Raw genomic sequence first — 21,866 nt, forward strand, 5'->3', positions numbered from 1 at the left:
CTAGTTATCGACGCCATCTGGACTGCGTCGGGTTGGGTAGTAGGCCCTGCATTGAAACTCGGGCGGCTCTCACGAGCCTCAACCAAGCGCCAGCCATACGTTCGCAACTTTGGAACCACTAACTCAATTATTTTCAGATCAAGGGAAGGCCAAATAGTTAAGTGAATGTGACCAGTGGCACCCAACTATAGTATTTGGCGTTCCCTTGGCCTGAAAATAAATCGAGTTAGTCTTGCGGCTCTTCTAGAGCCTCAGCTGCTTAAAGTAGCTGATATTCTGATTTACAGATTGTAAAGTGGAATAACAGCTACTTTAAGCAGCCATAGGCTGCCCTAGGGCCATGAGTCAGTGCAGTCGGAATGCCAGTGCCCCAGGTCACCCGTTGCTGAGTCTTCGAGGGCTGGGCCTGGGGTCATCGACCAATGCTGCTTTGAATTTTACACCATGCATTTATTCACAACAACACCCCAGTGATGCCTATTTGGAGTAGGGGCACGTAGGTAGGAATGTTATAAAGATAAGGTTCCTCTCGCATGGGTTTGGGCGCTTCTGAGCTTTGAAACGCTTATTAGCAGGACACATACACAGAATGCAAATTAGAATGACACAGTCATATAAACATGCGGTTGACTTTAAGTGCACTACTTTACTTAATTGTGATGTTCTAAGTGCAGGGGTGGACTGGCCTATAGGGAACTCTGGAGATTTCCCGGTGGGCCTCTGCACCCTGGGCCTCTTTTGTGTGGTATTTCCAAATTTTCTCATAGGAAAAGCATTGGGCTTGCTGAAAATGTGACATATGGGGCCACTTTTAACATTATTTCCAGGGCCTCTTTTGGTCCCCAGTAATTTTTTCCATGGCCTCTTTTAGTTCCCAGTCCACCCCTGTCTAAGTGTCAGGATTTGCTGGATCACAGCATATTAAAAGGAAACTACTAAGAACCCCTCAAGCGAATGTGCGTTTCAACTTCACTTGTGGTGACACTAAATTGTGCCCCAGACGGCTGTCAAATTTAGAGCGCCATACTCCCTCGCGTTTTGGAATGTGCAAGACGTGTTGCATTTTACTGGCAAGTGTTTTGATGGCATTTTTCTCATTGGAGACTAGCGTTATATTTGCCATGGGTGTGCAACCAGTGTTACACCCTTAAGGGACTGCAAAGTATTTACTGTGAATGCCAAATGGTAACTCGCAAATGAGTGTGAGATGCTATTCAAGTTAGAAAATCCAGTGTTGTCTGATTGCCACCTCCCAAACGCTTTGGAGAACAAATATGTTCTCAGTTGATTTAGCGAACACACCCCATCCGGCTATTGTCAAAGGGGCCATCCCCAACAGTGACTACAGATTACTAGACACAAAGGCCTTTGCGTCGTGTGCTGTAGCTTTCTTATCCCCTCACTCCGCAATATTTTGGAAGAATGTGTACACAGGGTCAAACCCTTTCTTGGGAAACTGGCTAGATCTAAATGGCGGAAGGTAGGTGGCGTGGAAATAAGGTTGCCAGCAATTTAAAAACTATCTCGGAGGGAAAATGGTGAACGCTGCTTTCAGAGCAGAGTTCAGCATTCATTGTTTTCATAATGAAATTAGTCGACAGTATTTTTGAGTCTCTGCGTTCTTTGTTGCTATGTAGGTCCTGTTCACGGGGTGCTGCCTGATACTTGGCGGCTGCTTTTAGATTCTGCTCATAAAAACTTTATCAATAGGTGAAGGGTGTGACAACATGTCAAATGTTTCAGCAGACTGCTTCTATCATTTAACATTCAAATATGATGCTTTGATGAAGCTTTATTTCCTGCGCTGCAGCTCTAGATCAAACTGTTCTGTTCACTCGTATACTCAAAGCTCGTATACTAAAAGCTACTGCCCATAAGTTAGCAGAGTCCCACTCCCATCACAATTTGTCATTGTTAAAAGATCTTCCCTTGCAGGCAATTATCATCAGAATCAATTATGCTTGGCCTTTGGGTTTGGGCAACATTGAAAATAATGTCAAAGTTGCATACATGATTAAGTTATTTATCGCAGATGTTAGGCAGAGGTTCCGCACCTAGTTTGGCCGCACAGTGCTTGTGTAATCTCCTGTTTTCCTGTGCTCCACGGTTAATATTGCTCGGCGCTCTCTAGTAACCATGTCTTGCTATGGAGTATGCATTTAGCATAGCCTTTCTGCTGGCTGAGCATGGAGTCCTTACACATCACTGACAGCCAAATGCTGCATTTGGCTGATGTGTTAGGACTCTGTGCTCAAGCACCATGAAATGCTGTAATTGAGCCAAAGCTAGATTGCTCAGTACTGCCAGAAAACGCTTTGATCATGCCTTAGTGCAAATGTAGGGAGATGAGGTAACTTCAAAGTCTTTGGGGGAAGGGCAAACTTACTTGTGTGGGTGCATCTAACTTTACACATTCTAATGAGGCTGTTCTGGTGCAGCTTCAATGTTACAAGCAGTTAACTCTCTCCTTTATGTCGAGAACCATTTCTTTATCATTACACCATAGTTTCAGATATTCTCAATACAAGCTGCTGTAAAATACACTATCACACTTGCACGCATAAGACTAATGTACCACCATTAGTATGTAAAACCTAATGCTTTTTATGTCATATTTCTGTGGGTTTGGACAGTAAATTGCACATTTTGAAAGCCATTTTTCAAACATGTTTGCGCCGGGGGAGAACCCCTCCGCACCCACCTTGATGTGGTTTGGTCTCGGGTGCTGCGCTCGCTCCCAAATGCGCCCGGAGAAATGTACGCCCCACCACCTTTCAAAGTCACCAGCCACCACTGTCAAGGAAAGTGGGAGAGCATTCCATAAACTAGGGGCCCATGCAGCACAGCACACACCATGCACATAGGCAGGTGAAACTTCAAGGCGTGTTGCAAAATTTAGAATATTTCATCTGAAATGAGCATACGCTCATGCAGTAAATCCCAGCGTCTTTCTGAAAAGTAGGGCAGAACTTGCGCTGCACTTTTGGTATACGCTTCTGCCGTCTTTGGAATATTGGAATGTAGCGTGCTGCTTGTCTACTATAAAGTATGCTCAGCCATAAGGTGTAGGTTTGCCCCATAGTTAGGCTTTGCCCCCGGATCGGTGCCACTGCGGAAGTGGGATAAAACTACATTATAAAACATGAAGGTCACCATGAACACAATGGTACATGTTTGAACTGGTGCTGACCTCTGTGTGACACTGTCACCAGGGTGTCAATAGTATGTCCTTGGTGCACAGTTATGTGGAAGTCCATCACAGAAGTAGCATGCTAAGCGTGCTGCTTCCGGGTGTTACTGAAACAACATAGACCTTGAAAAGCAACATCTGTAACATGGATCCTTGCTTTAAATGACGGCTGCCGCTGAGCGACCCAAACAGGCTCAGCCCATCAGGTGTCCTGAAAGGTTGCAGAACCCAGGCAGCCTGCGTTCACAGAGAGACACTGACAATCTCACACCACAGTGTCGTGGTTGCAGAACCTGAGTGCCAATCTTAAACCCAAGTGAAGTTTTTCGTAGGCATCTTTCCGTGGCCACAACATCGAGTTTGCAGGCATTTATAATCAAAAAAGCCATGGCTTCTACACCCTTGCCAGGTGGCAATTCCTCAGAGGTACACACATAGTGTAATCTATCATTAACATTGATCTCAGTAAACACACAGGGATGAAAGACACACCACTTTTGCTAATCAGTGAATGCCGAATTGAGCTGCGGCTGTGAAGAATTGACATCCGGATTGGGTACTACACCCTGTTTTTTGTATTTTTATCAAACAATAAAATGATGTTTTTAATTTCATCCCAGAAAGGTTGATCTTCTGATCAGACCCCTCTTTCATTAAGCCCCATGCCACCTGCACAGTGTACTCCTGTGCCCTGCTGCTGCATCAGTACCATGATCTGCGTCTTCTTCTCTCCGGTGGCACAGAGCCGGTTATGTGGCTGCAGTACAGAGGCTGCATTGAAATCTGCACCTATGTTCCAAAGCCACATCATTGTGATTACGCACAACCCTGGTGGCAGGATAATTTGGACATGTAAGCCATTCCTGGATTTTGGTATGGTGGCTGATGGTTCACACGCTATTAAAAGCCACATCTGATTTGTAGCATATCAGTGTCAACCATGTGAACTCAGAGCAGCTTTGAGAGGCAGTGTGGATGCAAGGCCCCTGCTTGTCTGCATTCCAATGAATGGGACAAAGGACATGATGCCTGCCTCTGTTGACACTCTGGGAGGTGGGGTAACTCCTACCTGTAAGGCACATTGACTCACAATGGGAGGTCTCCTGGGAGCCTGGCTTCAAAGAGGCCACTCATAACAAAGGTCGGCCTCCCAATGGGATGGGGTTTGTACACCAAAGATCCTTTGAAGTGCAGGGCTAGAGAAGGAGGCAGGTTTAGGCAGACACGCAGGGCAGAGCACAAGGGTAAAAGGATTCCTCCATCTTGATTCATTATTGCCTTCTCTTTCCTTCATGTCTCATCCCCTTCCTGCACAGCACAAAACTGTAGATATAATGCAAACAGGTTCAAGTCACTTTTCTAACTCAACAATGATTAGACCCCCTTAAAGCAGGCTTGCCTTAAAACAATCCCCAGTGGATTGTTGATTTTATAAGGAAGTGGTCTCTCGCTCTGTCTTTAATTCATTTTGGACCTTCAAAATGAATTCATTTGGACCTCTTTTGAGTGAGTTGATCTTTCAAAATCCCTCGGCCATAGAGGTCAAGGAGGAGTACTCCAGGAAAGGCAATCTCTGATCCTTACCCACTCCCACAGCACCTTAGGTGTGAATTGCTACTGGAGCAAGATCGGCCTCTCTGCCAGCTAGACTGGTACTCAGGACCTTGCTGTAGGTGAAGGGCTCCTGCAGATGTTAGGCAGCCTACCCTGGGATGGGAGAACAAGAACAAGGACTTAGACTCTAGCTGTGCTTTCCTGGCTCTACTCATAGTTGAATCTGGCTGTGTCTCCAGGCTCTGTTCATACCTAAAACTAGCTCTGTTTCCCAGGCTCTGCTCTTATTTGAATCTAGCTGGGTCTCAGGCACCACTTTCAGACATCTGCAGCTACCATAACGACCAACTCACAAACCAGATGGGCACTCTGGCACACCAGAGCCAGAACTACCCCCCCCCTTACCCCTTTCCCACCCTCTATACAGACACCTCCTCGCAGGGAAACACAAATGCCCACTACACCACTGGTCTCTTACCTACCCACTCACTCCACACCATCTAACTCTCAGTCCAGGGGAACAATTTGGTGCACCAAAGGACTAACCTTCCCCCACTCACTCACTTCCTCCGCATTGCCTGCCCAGGAAACATGGTCACTCCCTCCCAGCCTGAAACACTTCCCCAACACCCCATTACATTCAAGGAACCCACTGCGCACCTCACCGGCTTTTCCTGTCATACTCACCCCCCAACTTGCCCTCACCAATACCCTTGCAATCGCCCTCTACCCAGCCAGCCGTCCACCCCTTTGACACACACCACAGGCTCCCAAGCACACCGCAAAGCATAGTGCCCGCACCTCCAACATCACCACATCCCTGTACGCCTCCCCATCTTGAACCAGTCTTCCACCACACTCATCCTGCAGACGTTTTTGCCTCACCCCTTTCCACCCAAACCCAGTAAGATCCCTATTTGATGGATGCCGAAACACCTACTCACCCCTACAAAACCACCACTTCCAGACCACAGAGCACCGCATCACCTTGCACAATCTGTCCCCTCCAGCCCACGGCCCTGACCATTAACCATAACCTACCCACCCAACACCCCCTCCAGCACAATGCACATTCCCTATAAAACTCATAAACCTCTAGAACCACAACTGAAACCCTCCCAAACACTCCTCCGTCCCCCCACCTCTTCATACCTGCTGACTCTCACCCCAAACCGAGCATTTTATGAATCCTCTTTCCACAAACTCCCTTCCCATCCATTCACCCCACTCACCGGCATGATGCCACTCTGGTGGACTGCACCCCATCACTGCATCAATCCAACGCACCCATCCTGCCGAACTCAACTTCCCGGAGAAGTACCCATTATCTCCCATCCCTACAGCTCACCTGCATTTGCATCATTGACAGATCTGTCACCAAAAACAGACATAGCATCTTTGACTTCATCACCTCAGAAAACCCACACCTCATGTTCATCACAGAAACCTGGTTCGCGGATGACTTCCAACCCATTGCACACAAGGCTTCCCCCCTCCCGAATACACACTTATCACCCACAAGTGGTCCAAGAGACTAGGCGGAATCTCCTTCCTACACAAACCCCACCTAAGTATCTCCCACTCTCCATCTCCCACTCATACAACCACAGTTTCGTACTCATCTACAGGCCTCCTGTCTCTGAGCTTGAACTAGTGTACTGGAATTCGTAGGAGCAGAAGCTCCCCTACCGTGGTGCGCTGCATAAGCAGTGTCCAAAGGGGAGATCTGGAGCAAACACAAGACGTCAGGTAAGCCCATGTGCTTAATCGTCTCTCATCACTTGAATGAAAATTGCCACTCATCTCACTTGGAGCCCGCAGGCACATCACTGCATTGTTATTAATGCATTTTACAAGAAAAGAAACATAGGCTTGGCATCAGGCCCCTCCGACATTTGTTTGTTTGCATTGGGACTCCCGAGGTCCGACCACGCCAAGATGGCCGACTAGAAACATTTAGCACCTCTAGTGCATCTCCCTTCTGTGCCCGCAACGGATTGGCTGCCCTTCAGCCTATCCCTGCACGTGGATCACCGGCAGGCACAGCCGGCCTCCAAAATGAAGGTGGAGTAACAAAGGCTCCTGCCTTGAGCCTGTCTGGAGACGGGCGGGACGCAGGGACATAGTCGCTTATAGACCTACTGTGACCAGCACGCCGGCTGTAAGTAGATACCAGATAGCTACACGCTCTAACCCGCATCTGTCTAAATGCTGCCGTCTGCCCGGAAGATATGAACTCTGCTGTCCCTCACACATAAAGCGGTTGTAATATCACCCTTGCTAAACTCTACTAGCAGACTAATACTGAACGAAACCCTACAAGTATGTATGCGGCATAACGGATCTGTACACCCGCGCATACACAACAAGTAACCTTGCAACACCGGCCTCACAGCTCGAACTTTGCCACTTAACGTGCACATGCCTGCTAGGCAGAACTTAGCACATCACCAAACCACTATCTGACTCTTTGCCCGCCTTATCTACCATGCACGCTACTTAATTGCAATGTCAGCATACTGCCTGTCATGCCATATTGTGCCTACATTGAATGTGGAATCACCAGCAATAACAAATATACGCTGCATCTGTTTAGTCTAATGAGCCAAACAACGTACCTTCCGTCTATTACTAGCCAAATGTGCCTGGAAATGGCCCTCTGCCTAGCCAACTGTGTCTAACCATTGTATTCACTGCCTATTGTTTAGCCATATGAATACTGCCCACTGATCACTGTATTCACTGCCTATTGTTTAGCCACATGAATACTGCCCACTGCCTAGCCAGATGTATATGAACTGCCTATCCAATCGTGTCTAACCATTGTACTCACTGCCTATTGTTTAGCCATATGAATACTGCCCACTGATCACTGTATTCACTGCCTATTGTTTAACCACATGAATACTGCCCACTGCCTAGCCAGATGTATCTGAACTGCCTAGCCAACCGTGCCTGACCAGTTTACTCACTGCCTATTGCTTAGCCTTCCGAATACTGTCTATCACCTAGTCATAAATGATCCTGCTCAGAGCTCTGCCAACCATGCCCATCACCAGTGTCCTACTAACATTAATGATGGCCTAATATAGCCCAAGAGATACCACGTGCACACATGGTTCTTTCATCTACGTTGAAAACGGCTTTGCCAGACTACTTTGCGCACGTCATTATCCCCTCCCTTGTCCATTACCATTCATCCCCACTGCAAGCCCTTTCCCATGTCATCATTACACCTCCTACCTCAAACTATCTACCCGGCACCCACTGGAGAGACTTCCTGTCCATCCGTACTGCTCATAACTCAGCTTACCCAACCCATAACTGGCCATATAAGAAAATACAGACTTTTTTTCGCGGACGCCCCACCACCATACAAGTGGGAATACATGTGACTGTACATGACCCACGACACCAACCACCCAGCAATTATCCGCTAAACACCAGACCTTAGAGCCCCCAGCTCAGATGCTATCCACTGAAATTAACAGTAGACTACCATTGACAAGACTCACTAACTCAATACCAACACTTAAACAACCATCTAACTCAACCACAAAAAAGGTACAAAACCCTACACCCCATCACACACACACCTCAATACCTGATGACACTGACTCAGTGATAAACTTGAAAGGAGCCCTGATCAATGCAAGATCAATCACAGCCCACGCCCTAGACATAGCAGACCTCATCAAAGTCCAGGATCTAGACCTACTGGCTATTACTGAAACCTGGCTCCATTCTGCCTCAGGCCCCACTCTCTCACGAGCTCTCTCGGCCGGAGGGTTACACTATATATAAGAAGGACAGAATTACCTCGAAATCCAATTTACCCTAGGCTCCCAATAGGGCCCAGCAAACCAGCCAAGTACACATTCCTCACTCACACACACCTGACTTTGAACTAACTGTACATCTGTCTGCTTCTACCATGGGAATGTAATTGCTTATAAGTAATATGAATTTTCCAATCCATGTAGCACCAATAACACATTGTTAACATGTAACAGTACCTAAGTAACCTGTATCGTGAAACTGGCTTGATATACCAGTAACACCCTGTAACCATATACTTAAGCATGTGCGCCATGATGCCTCTGGGCTAAGTGCGCCTTACAAATGTCAAATAAATAAATAAATAAATATGACAGACACTTTGCCAATGCCCTTTGCAACTCCCTCCCTGCCATACTGATCACACACCCCTCACTCCCTTTACTGTGAGATTTCAACATTTGGTTCGATGCCCCTGACAACCCCACGACATATCATTCTGTAGATGACTCTCTGTGACAGGTAAAGGTTATTCCAGGTTGCAACTAAAGGACTCATTATGTGTTTGGCGTTAACTGTAAATCATGAGATTTGAAATAGCTTTTATTTTTTAAATACCATATAATTATGAGCTGCATTTTCCTTGGATGTTCACTGCATGATTTGCATAGAAAGTACTCCATATGGGGTAAATGACTTACAAGTTATTTTAAAAGCAAGTGGTATTCACCCCTGGCTAGGAGGATAGGTCAGGGGCAATGCGCTTGACTTCGAAGCAAGACCACACAGAGCAACACTGATTCGATCCCCTGCTCCGCGCTTAGAAACATCTGGCTATTACGAGCGTTATAAATAACCAATTACAATTTACAATTCCAAATGATATGTTTATGTTAGCACCATTGTCATATTAAGTCCTTAAGCGTGCCATAACTGTGGCTAGGGTTTGGAGCAATTCAACTCATACCTTTGAGAGGGGTAATGCAGTTCTGTATTTTTTTTGTTTGTATTTATCAGCCAGGGTTATGACAGTTCTCAATATTACAGAATGATTGTAAGCAAGCACCATAATTCCCCCAGTTACACAGTCCTCAATATCTGTGTGTTGCAGAGATATTCCACTGAAGAGGCCTGCCAAGAGCGGCATTTGGTGGGTAGACTCATGTAAAAGCTGCTGTGCTTGACTCTAAACAAGTAATTACTAGACACAGTTGCACTGGCAGGAAAGCAGAGCAAGCCTGCTTCCCATTGACAATGTCTCATTAAGAATCGAGTTAATTATTGTTTACCTCATTAAGAAGGATTGGGAGCCAGTCCAAGTGTATTCTTAGAGAGCCTGTGGATGTTCTTTCCAGGATCCACTCCTCTCCCTGTCTAATGTTCTACATTTATACGCAATGGTTTAATTATGGGAACAGAAAACAGGAGTGATTTTTGGGGTGGATTGCGTTAATCCTGGTGCATTGAAATGACAACGTCTTGCATTTGTTAGCGCATGTATCAAATGCACATATGCATGAATGCCATCATGCCCCATTGCATTTGGGAGAAGCTGGCACAGTCATTTTCTTTTTCCTTTGCATGTTAGGACTTTATAATGTGAATGCACAGGACTACATTTCCAAGACTGCAAAGCCAAGGTTAGAACTGGACTAGCATCTCCAGAGTGGAATGGTCATGTTGGCAAGCATGCATGAATAAATACATGTTGTTCTCTATGTGCAGTTAAAAAAACATATATGGCATCTGTGGCTTGGCTAAAATTGATTACTTGACTTTCACATTTCAGGTGAAAGGTTTGTTTTCAAGCCTTTTTAAAACACTCTAACTTTGCTAGTGTTTGCTAAACATGCCCCTGAGCTCCAACTACAAGGCTGTCAGGACTATACTGCACGGATGGTCCCTAATAAAGGTGAAACCAGATATGTAGTTGTCTGCAGCCAAAAGGACAGGACAGATCCATGGCGCCTTTGTTAGTTAATTAGGCTGGCCATGGCAGGGGGAAGGTTTTGCCCTCCCCTTCTGAGATGACATGGTGTACTGGCTTTCATATCCCAACTAAATATGACAGGGGGACTGCACCTGTAGGCTGTGTCCAGCCTGAGTATACATGTCTATGCGTATGTCATGCGGGGAGCATAGGGAAATGTGTGCAGATTAGCCCCACACATTTTCTGGAGGTTAATCTACCATCATTCATTTAACATTTCAAAAAGCCCAAGTGAGCGGACACCCACCGTGCGGATGGCCGAATCCCGAACACCAATGGTTACTAGGTGGTGCTGCGGCATGTGAGCTATAGCTCAAATGGATCATTTGACTTTCACATTTAAGGTGAAAGGTTTTTCTTCAAACCTTTTTAAACCCACCATAACTTTGATGGTGTTTTATATAATATATCTATATATATATGGTTTGATTGTATAAAAAATATGATTGTCCATTTCTTCGGCTTAATTTCAAATAAATCAATGTGGATCGATATCATGAGACCCTATGCAACTGATAGTTTTAATTCTATTTTTTTCATTTTGTATCTGTGTGTATATATACGTGTCTCTTTGCCCAATTGCGCTGCATTGTTTGTATTCTAGCATCAAGTTTGGGGTTTGACTGATGTTCCATATAATTTAGATGTCAGCGCGAGCTCATAATGGCTGTATATATGCTCTGCTTTAGGTCTCTGTGGTAGAGATATGCAGTATTGGGTATACTCTGGGAACTGAAGCATTCATATTCTCGTATTCTCGTATGCCCACTTGGGCTGAACGATTGCTATGAGCACCCCGGGTGTTCCACTGAAATGGGGGTTCATTCTGTGTTTTGCTGCCTCCTCTTGTCCTATTCCTGCCAGTCGTTGTGGAGTTGGGGCAGATATTGGTGGCTGCACTCCCAGAATTTACTTTGATGGTTTATATTTACCAATTTAAGAGTTTATTTAATTTGTTATTTTGCAATTCATTAAAAGTGCCAGACTATTATGCAAGTCTATACAAAAAGGACAAGCATACTCATCCTTGGCACTTAAGGGGTTAAGAAAGAGGCCAGGTATTAAAGGGGATGACAGTGTATTGCCATGTATTGTAAGGAATACAATATCCCCTACTGTGCGTAAAAAGGACATTGCAAGTCAACTCAGAGCTCGGTTACCTTATAAAGGAACCATTTGCTCACACTCCTTGGTGGCTTGTAATATCCATATCAGCTACAGTAGGGGGGTCATTTATCCCCTATATTAAGATCTCTGAAATGTACTCAAGGCCAACCAGCAGATTGTTTATATTCTGTCCCCCAATGTTGCTAGAGGGCACTTGGAACATTATCTTCCAGCGGCTATGAGGGTTGGACCAAATCAGTTGTTACAGTCTGAACTCCATCTTGGATGATTAGCATGTATCTGGAGAATGTGTTTAAAGGCATTTTAAAACATGTGCGCAGATGTTTTGGTTGATGTGATGGTGTATTTTGCAGTTTGTGTATTTGCATTGTTGTTTTGCTGGGCTGATAACTTCTGCGATAAACAGATGGGCATATGCCACTATTGGCGAGCCTGGGGCACGACTACAACTGATCCAACAGCACCGAGCACATGTTGAGACACTAGACGTGTTCTAACATCATAAATGCACTGGGCATGCCAACCGCAGGTTCCCACTGAAAGGTGGGGTGCTGGGTCTGCGTGGGGATTTGGACGCCTGGCTGCATGCATTGCACTCGAAAATACAGTAGATGTTCCCTGCTTAATGACAACCCCTTAAACCAGAACACGCTTTTAACGCAGCTAATGACTAAGCCAGGGCAAACTCCCCAAAAAGTGACTCCAAAATATGTACAGGTCACAGATTCAAAAGTCACAGAGGGATATGTTCATGTCTGATTTGGGGTGTGGCAAGGCACTCCCTCTAAACACTGCTATGCCCCCCTTCTACGTCCTCTCCCATCGGGCTGCAGTCTCCAGTTCTACATGTCCTGCAACCCTTCTCCCACCCCATCGGCAGCCCCCCCCGACACCCCCCCCCCGCTACATATATTGTAATGCACTACTGGGCTTTGCCCACTGTGTTCGAGGATGGTCTGGTTCAACGTGGGACTGTTATCATTATGTGCCTGCAGATACCGTGCGTGGACACCTGAGAGCCTAGCTGACCCTATACACAGTTCCCTAGCTGTGGCAGGCTGCCCTCCAAGCTACTGAGTGCAAGGGGAGGAGAAGAGTCTCTCCGAGAGCCCCTGAAATGAATGCAAGTCTTTAAAACTTGCAACTACAGTCGAAGTCACATGTCACCAGACATGCACGCATTTTGTGAATAGTCATTTTTTATTTTTGCTATTAGGTGGCACTAGAGCTATTGCATTCGCGTACAGCTGTGGAGGAATGCCATAGGCGGAGGCACCCAAAGCGTGTAGGTGCTGTTTGGTTATTTACCCACTCATTGACTGCCTATGGCCATGCCAATCCCTATGGCCATTCCCACCCAGTTCCTGCCCCGCCTTGCCTAAAACACATCCTCCTGGGATCTCTTTGAGATAGCGTTATCAACCCTTGCCATTAAATGGTGCGCTCAAAGTGCGCTCAAAGTGCGTGCCTGTGTTTTTTCAAAGCAATCGGCTGAGAGTTAAAAATATAATTGGAGCTGTAAACTCAATACTGGTGTAAGAAACAAATGTCTTAACTAGGTCTACAATTCAGTTACTAGGTTTATAAGCACTATGCCTGTCTTTCACTGAAGTCCTTTTTAAAACAAGCATTGGCAAAAACAACAGTTTTGGCTTGTGTATGAGTACTAGGCATGTCCCAGGTAATGCTGTTATGGGCCCAAGTATTCACAGCATTTTGTAATTGCTACAATTGATGGCCAGTAAAAACCTCTACGGCAGTGCCTGGCACATAAGTCCAAACGGTTGGCATTGCCAGTGCTTGTTTAAAATGTGTTTATGAGCGTGTGTAATCATGTTTACTCCTGCTTTATGCTACCTTCATCTCAGTTTAGAATCACCCAAGCGCAGAAATGTGGCATCCAGAGCCACACTGGCAACTGATATTATACTAAGTGGTTCCATCGTGTTTTAATGGCGGCAGCCATCGCGCGATGAACTCAAAAGGTTTGAGTGCGGCGCCACGAAGCACAAGAGTCCATGAAATTCTGCCTGACCTCAGGCGAGCAGTCAGTAAGCATGCCTTGTGGCACAGTGGGCAAAGCGACTGTGTGTAATTTCTGGTGATACCACCAACATTCGGCATCGCTCGCTGCTGCGCGAGGAGGGTGAAAATACATTTTCATAATAGCATCAAAGGTGTGGTCTCATCATGTTACCAGCAATGCAAACCAGTGGACACAGATCCCTCGAATGGAGACATGAGAATGTAGAGATGGACAGCCGAGTGAGAGTCATGCAAGATGAAGCCGGAAGCCCAAGAGGCTTTGCTAGGCCACTATGTCACTAATCCTAACATGCTAGATCAAAATGAAACTGTATTTCAGAGGAAAGCATATGTAATCCAATACTGTTCAGATTAAGGACCACAAAGCATGGATTCTATATTTGATCATTTGATTAGACAAGATAAGTGAGAAAAATAACTGCAAATTTAGGTACAGCTCGAAAGTTTGGCTGCATCCGAGGTCTATCCAACAACTGCGGATTCAAAGAGGCGTTTGTAGGTTGGGTTGCCATACCCCTTCTGAAATGTTTTAGGTTGTTTTGAATGCAATGTGGTGTGGAATGAAATTGGTAGGACATGGTATCGACCGTGGGTGATATCCGCAACACCGGCTCATACAGTTAAAGATCTTTTCCACAGAACCGTTGGTCTACTCAAATTTTGGTGTTGGTGTGAAACTTAAAATTGCGCTAGACATTTTTGCCTAGGCCTTGAGTGGTTGGTTTCAAATGAGATGCTTTGTACATCCAGACACCTTGAATAGCCAAGCATCAGTTCAGACTGCAACCGGACGTGGAGTTACGCAGCAAGCGTAGGAATGTAGGATACGCACCCACGGACAATCACAGATGCTACCGCTGAATGACATCATGAAACTCTGCTACAAAGAAGAGGAGATAGAACTACCACTAACCACATGACCAAGTGACTGCTTTCCCACACGGCAACCTCCAAGACAACTTAAACCAAAGATGAAAGCAGCCCAAGGTCATGTGTCCCAATCACCTCGGGTCGTGCGGTGCAATCTTACCCTCATCCCTTCAAATCGTGATAGTGCTCTTAACGGCCTCAATGCTCTGAGGGTCCTGAGGGACTTAATGGGGCCAATTTCAGCGTATCCAAGTACCGCAGCCACAAGGCTTACTAAAGAGACCTGAAAGGAAATACAAAGGGAGATCCAAGACTGTTACAGTCAGGCTGCCCAGATGTTCTTTTTCCATGTGCCTCTGCTGTGAAGAAATGTGGATCCTCAATGCGGAAACTCCAGCCTGTATGGAGGAAAGTGGTTACTTCACAATGGCCATGAAGACTCAACTTAGACATATTCAGAATTCTTTCCATCGTAAGTGACTCAGTTTCAGAGTTCTGTTTGGAAATGGGTCATGTTTTTGTGGCAGTTTTATGCTTTGTACTCGGATAGATGCAGTGAGTCCCTCTTTATTTGGTATCCAGAACAAAAGGTTGCATCCCAATTCAAAATGGAGGCATTCTGGTTGTTTCCCCTTAGGATCATGCAATAATGTTTGAAAGCTAATGTTACTGACTAAGTGATCTAGTTCTCTTGTAGCATGGCCCAACCAGGACCAATTTTGATTCTGGAAAGTCAATCTTCGATTTTTATCCTGGGCACCTGTACAAAGGGACGGGAAGCCACACATTTAAGATGGTGACGGAAATCTTACAGCTGGAAAGAATTATGCACATGCTTAAGATTGTGCCTTAATGGGCCCATTTCTAAGGCTTTCTGTTTAATAACCTGTGAAAAGAAAAAATGCATTGTTATAACCTACGGGAAAAAGCACAAATGTTAAACGAAACATAGGAACACTGAAAGCTACCCTTACCCTCATGCCTTCAAATCTGGACAGGGCTCGGAGAGGTCTTAGTGCCCTCAGCGTTCTGAGAGATTTCATGGCACTCAGGTCTCCATAATCAAGAGCTGTTGCCGTCAGGCAAATGACAGAAATCTGTGCAGATCAAATGGAATTCAAGATTATCGATCACGTGAACACGGAGGTGAAGGCGGCAACGTGGCCTGAACATAACACATCGGAAATGTCACTCTGGCGATGCCGCCAGAGGGATAGCTCAAAGAGGTCACCCCATGATCCACCAGATTCTGGAAAAGCATTTTAACATTTGTGGACCTTCCCCATTTAACAAGTTAGAAGGAAACTGTTTGTGGCTCACTTTAAGATGATGTCTAAAAGGCAATCAAACCAGGACAGTCTCTGGTCTGAAGCCATGCCAGATGATGTCCCGCTGCAGTGCAGTTAGATACATGCTACTCCTTTCTTTAAGAAGAAATACAGGTCTTGCACAGAGAATGAGGGGTTAGGAAAAAAGAATGCTAATAAAACCTACCTGCCCTATAAGTGGGAAGAATGTCAGAAAAGGTTCATTTTACAAGACAGTGAAGTGTGCACCGCCAACCAGTTTGAAAGATGAGCACTACTGCAGCTATGCTGTTAGGGAAATGGCCCAAGATGTCACCCTCACAATTGCGACGGCCGAAATGGCCGACTTTTTTTTTTAAACACCCCCTTTAACCACATATATATGTGGGGGTATGGGATATTATAGTAATATGGGGGGAGTGTGAGGGTCTCCCCCTGCATATCTATGTGGTGTAAAGAGGGTTTAATTAAAAACATTTTTTTTTTAAAGTCGGCATTTTCGGCCGTTGCAATTATATGTGATCCCATAGATCCTGCTGTTAGCACCCTGTTGGCATCAACGTTGCCAGCCACTTATATCTAATCAGAGGGTTTTGTATTGTTCGCTATCGCAGACCTTATGGCAATAAATTGTGAGAGTCCCTTTTCCAAGTAGCAACATAGCCTAAATAGCTATTTCGGGGGCCGGGCGGGATCTACAGGCATGTTTTAATGCACTGTAATTACCAGAGCAGATGTATCCATTTGCATAACAATATGCTCCCACCCACAAGGGGAACCCAGCACCAACATGCTAAGCAATTTCACGCAGAACCAGTGTCGCAACAGGAAGCCCAGCCTCTGGTCTCTGCCTTATTGGGCTCCACTGGTGAAGAAAAGCTGTGCCTCACGAGGTGGCCACGTCTGAATTATCCTTCATAATTTAGGGTGTAATCCTTAGGGCCTACTTTGCACTGCCAATAAACACGTTCCACCGGGTCTAGTTCACAGAGCGGTGCGAAGTGTATTTTTGCTGTGCAAAGTCACTTCGCGCTGCAAGAAACTCTTTGCACTGTGAATTAGGCACATTTAGCGCTGTTCAGAGTACTTTTGCAGTGCAAAGTGACTTTGCACCGAATAAATATACTTTGCACCGCTCTGTGAAAAGACCCGGTGGAACGTGTTTATTGGCAGTGCAAAGTCACTTTGCACCGCGCTAACCGTTCCATGAATCAGGCCCTCAGTCCTTCAAAATTAGACAAAAATGAGAGAGCCCGTGTAATGAGTATGAACAAGGCTTAAATACCCTGGAATGTGGGAATGTGCAAGTTCAGAAGGGTCATGCATTAGTCGATTGCGCCTTAACCTGTGGCTTAAGGTTTCTTTCAGACTTGAGAGACTATGGGGAATGTACTGTTTCTAGTGCGACCCTGTTTGTGCATTCACAAGAACAAGTGTTATTCCAGAAAGACCTGGGGGAAGGGGTTCTATTCTCAAAGAAGTTACACTCAGTTACTCTGATGTAATCTTGATTTAAACCCGGGGAGGGTTATGCGATTCTGGGCGCTTTGAAACACAATTCTTGCTGAATAAGCGCCATACAAATGCCCAATAAAAATAAATGAATACATAGATAAATAAATACATTCCCAAAGAGGTTATTATGAGTAACTGTGACTGACTTCTGACGGACTGTGAGTAAGCCAGAAGTCAGAGGTACTCATAGTAACCAGTCTGTGAACCAAATAGTCCTGTCCAGGTTTTAGTAGAGAGTAAGCCAGAGTAGCTTCTTTATGAATCAGCCTAATTGGTCCATAACTGATCCCTAAGCTTAGAATGCAGCAGTGGGGTGGCAATAAGGTGGTGTAAATTAAAACAAAAATGTTGCCCCTTTAGGGCTTTAATATAGAAATGAAACCTAAGGGCCAGGCCAGGCCACTTGATGTGCTCCATTCAATAAACAGGAGCCACCCTAACCAAGCAACTGTCGCTATGGGCCAGATAGCTGGATATCAGCCAACCAGTTACTCCCATGAATCAGAGATCTAGAGTTTTGCCATGAATCAGAACTCTAGATTTCTAGATATTAGAATAATCGTCCCAGCGCACGTGCCAGGAGGACATTTTCAATAGCTATTTCAGTTCCTGGCCGACCAGTACCCTGCTCAAAGCTCAAATGGCTATGCCCAATAGATGGCCAATCATATGCGTTCTCTCTCTTTACATTAAAGCGGGCAAGGCTAGTGGAGGGAGCTGTTCCTAAATGTAATGCCAGTGAGTGGCATGTAAGTGGGACATATAACAAGTAGGGTACATCTTATTGTCCAGCACCGCTCAATTCATCATGGTGAGGTCTTGCTTCACTTTTGGGACTAGAGCCATGAATAAGATGCCAGGTGACAATGAATAAGAACTGAAACTGGGACATGTCATTACATAAGTGTTAAGTCACTGGCCTTCCAAAAGTCATGATCTTAAAGTGCCGTTATAGCAATAACGAATAGATTTTAACAAAAAGAGGGGGTGGCGCATATCGGCTCCCTCATAAAGCGAGAATGAAATAAATCTTAAGGCACATACAATTGTTACTTGGATGTAGATAAAAAGACTTCAGTCACTTTCACAGCCACACAGATGACATGGGACATATAAAGCAAGAGCATGGAGTCAAATGTGCGTGATCAAGATCAGACGCAGCAGCTAAAAAGCCATGCTTTCTGTGCTATTGGAATTAGCGTTGAAAACAAGAGGGCTGGCGCGATGTGTTGAGAAAATGACTACTTCATCGAAGGAATGAACATGTACGTTTAGGAGGAAGATCTGTGTACAGGGTAATTCCTTCAGTGGTGAATGTGCTCTTCCATGTATGTTAAGCAGATGGGAGAAATGGTGTTGAGTCGGATAATGTGATTGGGCCGGAGTAAGTGGGGAAGAAGGGATGTTTGTGTATGGTGTCCACAGGGAACCATTAGCAACTGTTTCCCTTCCTGAAGGTCCTATCCTCCCACTGTGGCTTCCTGGCAGAGGATGATGGATTTCATAATGAACTCTTGTGACTTCATAGCAGGGGGATATGGCATATTCTCGGCCGGATATATGCTTTGCTTCTTTTTGGGTTGATGAGGGGTGAGAGAGAACCTGGTATTATATGAATGTGGTATATAGTCCACTCATTCCTCCATTGCCTTGCTGCATAATGACAGCACAAGTTGTCAAAAGGGGATGCAGGAGGGCATACACAACATGAAAATACAAATGGGTAGCTTTCAACTACAGGCTGGATTTTACCCTGGAGTTACAAGTTCAAGCATGTTCAGTCTCCCCTGCACTGCCTTCGGGCCACTGCGCACTTAGGGGCTGTAACTGTAACCTCTACAGTCCCCTGCCTACTTGCACTTACCGAGAGCCGTGCTGCCCTGGCTGTACTTACTCTGAGCAATGTTGCCCTGATCGCACTTCCCTCTTCCCTCTCCCAGGCACTTCCACTCTCCCTCCCCCTGCACTTTGGAGCTGTCGCACTTGCACAATCTGAATGTCACATGGCCTAGTAAGATCGTTTTTCTTGTCCTCCCTCTATCTTCCCTCCCTTGTCTTGTCGCGCCTAGAAACACTTGCGTACAGGTGCGTTATAAATGACTTATCATAAGTAATATAGACAATTGGACCTTGGCTCTCGTATTCCACATCTCACTCATAACTCATCGATGGAATATATCCCTGTAGTTGATAACTATCCAGCTGTAATTGTGTATATATCTCGGGTCTCCTGGGAGCACAGCTGGCAATTTCACCAGTGGATCATATCTTTCCCTGAGGCGTGTATTTAGCTCCTGTGATCAGACGCAAATTGTGCGAGCATGATGATTCACAAAGAATCCTACATTGCCGAGCAGTATTTGCACCTATATCCGCACGCACAAAAAAGGGGCACTTCTCCACCCGCAAAAGTCCCTGGCGGGGAACGTTCCTAAGGGAAGGTGATTAGAGAAAACTTTGCTTACACATTTTCCCCGAAAACGGTGTTAAACATCAGGGGAAATTAAACCAAATTTCATGAGAAATCAGGTTTTACCGTCCATTAAAGTTGAATTCTTCTCTGTAGATTTACCTGCGCTCCAAATTTGTTTTACTCTAGGTTGGAAGATGGCAAAGGTGTGATCCTGGCAAGAAATAACAGGATGCTCTTGTGAATCAGGATAGCCGGCATGTGTTTTTGGAAGTGTCTCTCTTGGCAATATTGGTCCATCTCTCTGCATTCAGACACCCTCATGCTGTTAATGGATGTTGCAAAAAACTTCCCTCCAAAACGCCTTCAGATATACATGGCCACAAACTGCAGTCACGACGCAATCTGCGCACATGCCTTTTCAATGGGACAAGTTCGCAATTTACCTGTTACTGCCACAAATGTCCTGCTCAAGTCCCATGGAAACTCTCAGAGAACAATCGAGAACAGCGGAAGCCCCCACAGAGGCCACTTCCGGGTCAAGCAGTTCCAGATTGCCTAACACCGCTAACTTGACATTTGTGGCCTCTAGTCACCCAACAAGAATTGTTAAGGTCACTTGCACCCTGTGGGCCCTTATTAGACAGTCAAAGCACAATCGAAGGCCAGAACCTGACCAACCCTTTCATGTTCTAGAGGGAAGATGTTTTGCGCTGTCCTCCATGCCTTTTCAAGGCTGAAATAATTAAAAATATTCACGAAAAAATGTTTTTAGCATAATAGTATTGATAAAATCATCCTGAAGAAATAGCTTGAAAAGATCCTTTCTCTTACGTATGTCACGAATAACATACCTTTTCAAAAACAACATCTCATTCTTAAAGTTGTAGCGACGGGTTCAAAAATTAAACAACCATCAGACAATGTGTAGCTTTCAGAGAAACCTACCTCTGACGTGGTTCCATATCCAAAACTGAATAATTGCCCAGAATAGCTGTTCAATGACAAGATTTGATCTTTGTCTTATTATAGATCAAAGATTTTTGAGATAAACACACCCTCTGATGCTTCAGATTAGACTTGCTTTAGTGGTCTTCGTTTCAACACATTTCTCCATTACAAATCCTATGAACACCTTCAATATGTTTCTGCTGGAAATCTGATTGCAGTAGTCATTGTGATCTTCTTACCAATGAACTTACTGTGGACTTCCCTAAGCTCGCCTCTCAATTCTGGTATTAGCAGTATTGACCTAAAAACATTTGACCTAAACATTTGATTGAATTATGTTGACCTTTTTTTTGGTCAAAATGTAATTAAATATATATATATATATATGGGTTGGTAGGGGTATAGATTAGGTTGAGGAGAAGTTGGGGGTTGTTTGGGATGACCTTGCATTCTAGAACGAAAAAAGGTCAAATACATTCGATCAAATGTGATTAGGTCACATGTTTTCGGTCAAATAGACCCAAGCCTCAATTCTAGATGAGACAATGTGCTGCTGAAACGCCTCAGTGCTGCATGCCCACAATTTCCAGCAGAAGCTTACTGATGGCATGTTTCAGGTTTTGAGATTGGGGGAATATGTTTGAAGAAGGCCAACAGGTGTCTCTAAAAATATTTGTGATATCAATGGTTAGGGAATGGAAACATGTAAAAGATTGCTAGACCTGAAGGCAAGTTGCCTGAACTTTGCCTCGTTTTCTCACCCGCCCCTACAGAGTTACGTATTCAAAGTTCTTTTTTAGATACGTAAAATAAGTGATCGTTTAGCAGTATTAGTTCAGTAGGATTTTATCTGAAAAGCAAATGCCAGTGTTCAATGTTTCTGAAACTGAAACAAACGTGTGTCTAAATTTGTATTATTTCAGCCCTGAAAAGGCCAGAGGAGTGCACAACAAGTGTTGGCTGCATTCTGGGTTAAATTGTTACTCTACGGTTGGAGAGTTGTGTACATTGTTTGTAACCAATGAAATAACACGTGAACATTGATTAAGCAATTGTTCTTCAAAGCATATTTGTGTTAATATAATATTATTATTTTTAGGGAGGCGCACATCTTAGAGCTCTGAGCTG

At 44.9% G+C, this 21,866-nt stretch overlaps 1 protein-coding gene across 6 annotated transcripts in view; it reads right to left on the reverse strand.

Annotated features, from left to right (window-relative positions):
• The window catches only part of LOC138569611 (sodium channel protein type 5 subunit alpha-like), a 1,199,462-nt gene that overhangs the window by 110,714 nt on the left and 1,066,882 nt on the right, over nt 1–21,866 (reverse strand). For 3 of the 6 annotated variants that reach the window (XM_069647738.1, XM_069647737.1, XM_069647741.1), the window contains exon 21: nt 14,716–14,838. In XM_069647738.1, coding sequence (XP_069503839.1) covers nt 14,716–14,838 — 123 coding nt within the window. Of the gene's footprint in view, nt 1–14,715; nt 14,839–15,529; nt 15,653–21,866 lie in introns of all 6 variants that reach the window. The other 3 variants (XM_069647740.1, XM_069647739.1, XM_069647742.1) reach the window with 1 other exon arrangement.

The sequence above is a fragment of the Ambystoma mexicanum genome, chromosome 2q, assembly GCF_040938575.1.
Source record: "Ambystoma mexicanum isolate Mex_15411 chromosome 2q, UKY_AmexF1_1, whole genome shotgun sequence".
NCBI lineage: Eukaryota > Metazoa > Chordata > Amphibia > Caudata > Ambystomatidae > Ambystoma > Ambystoma mexicanum.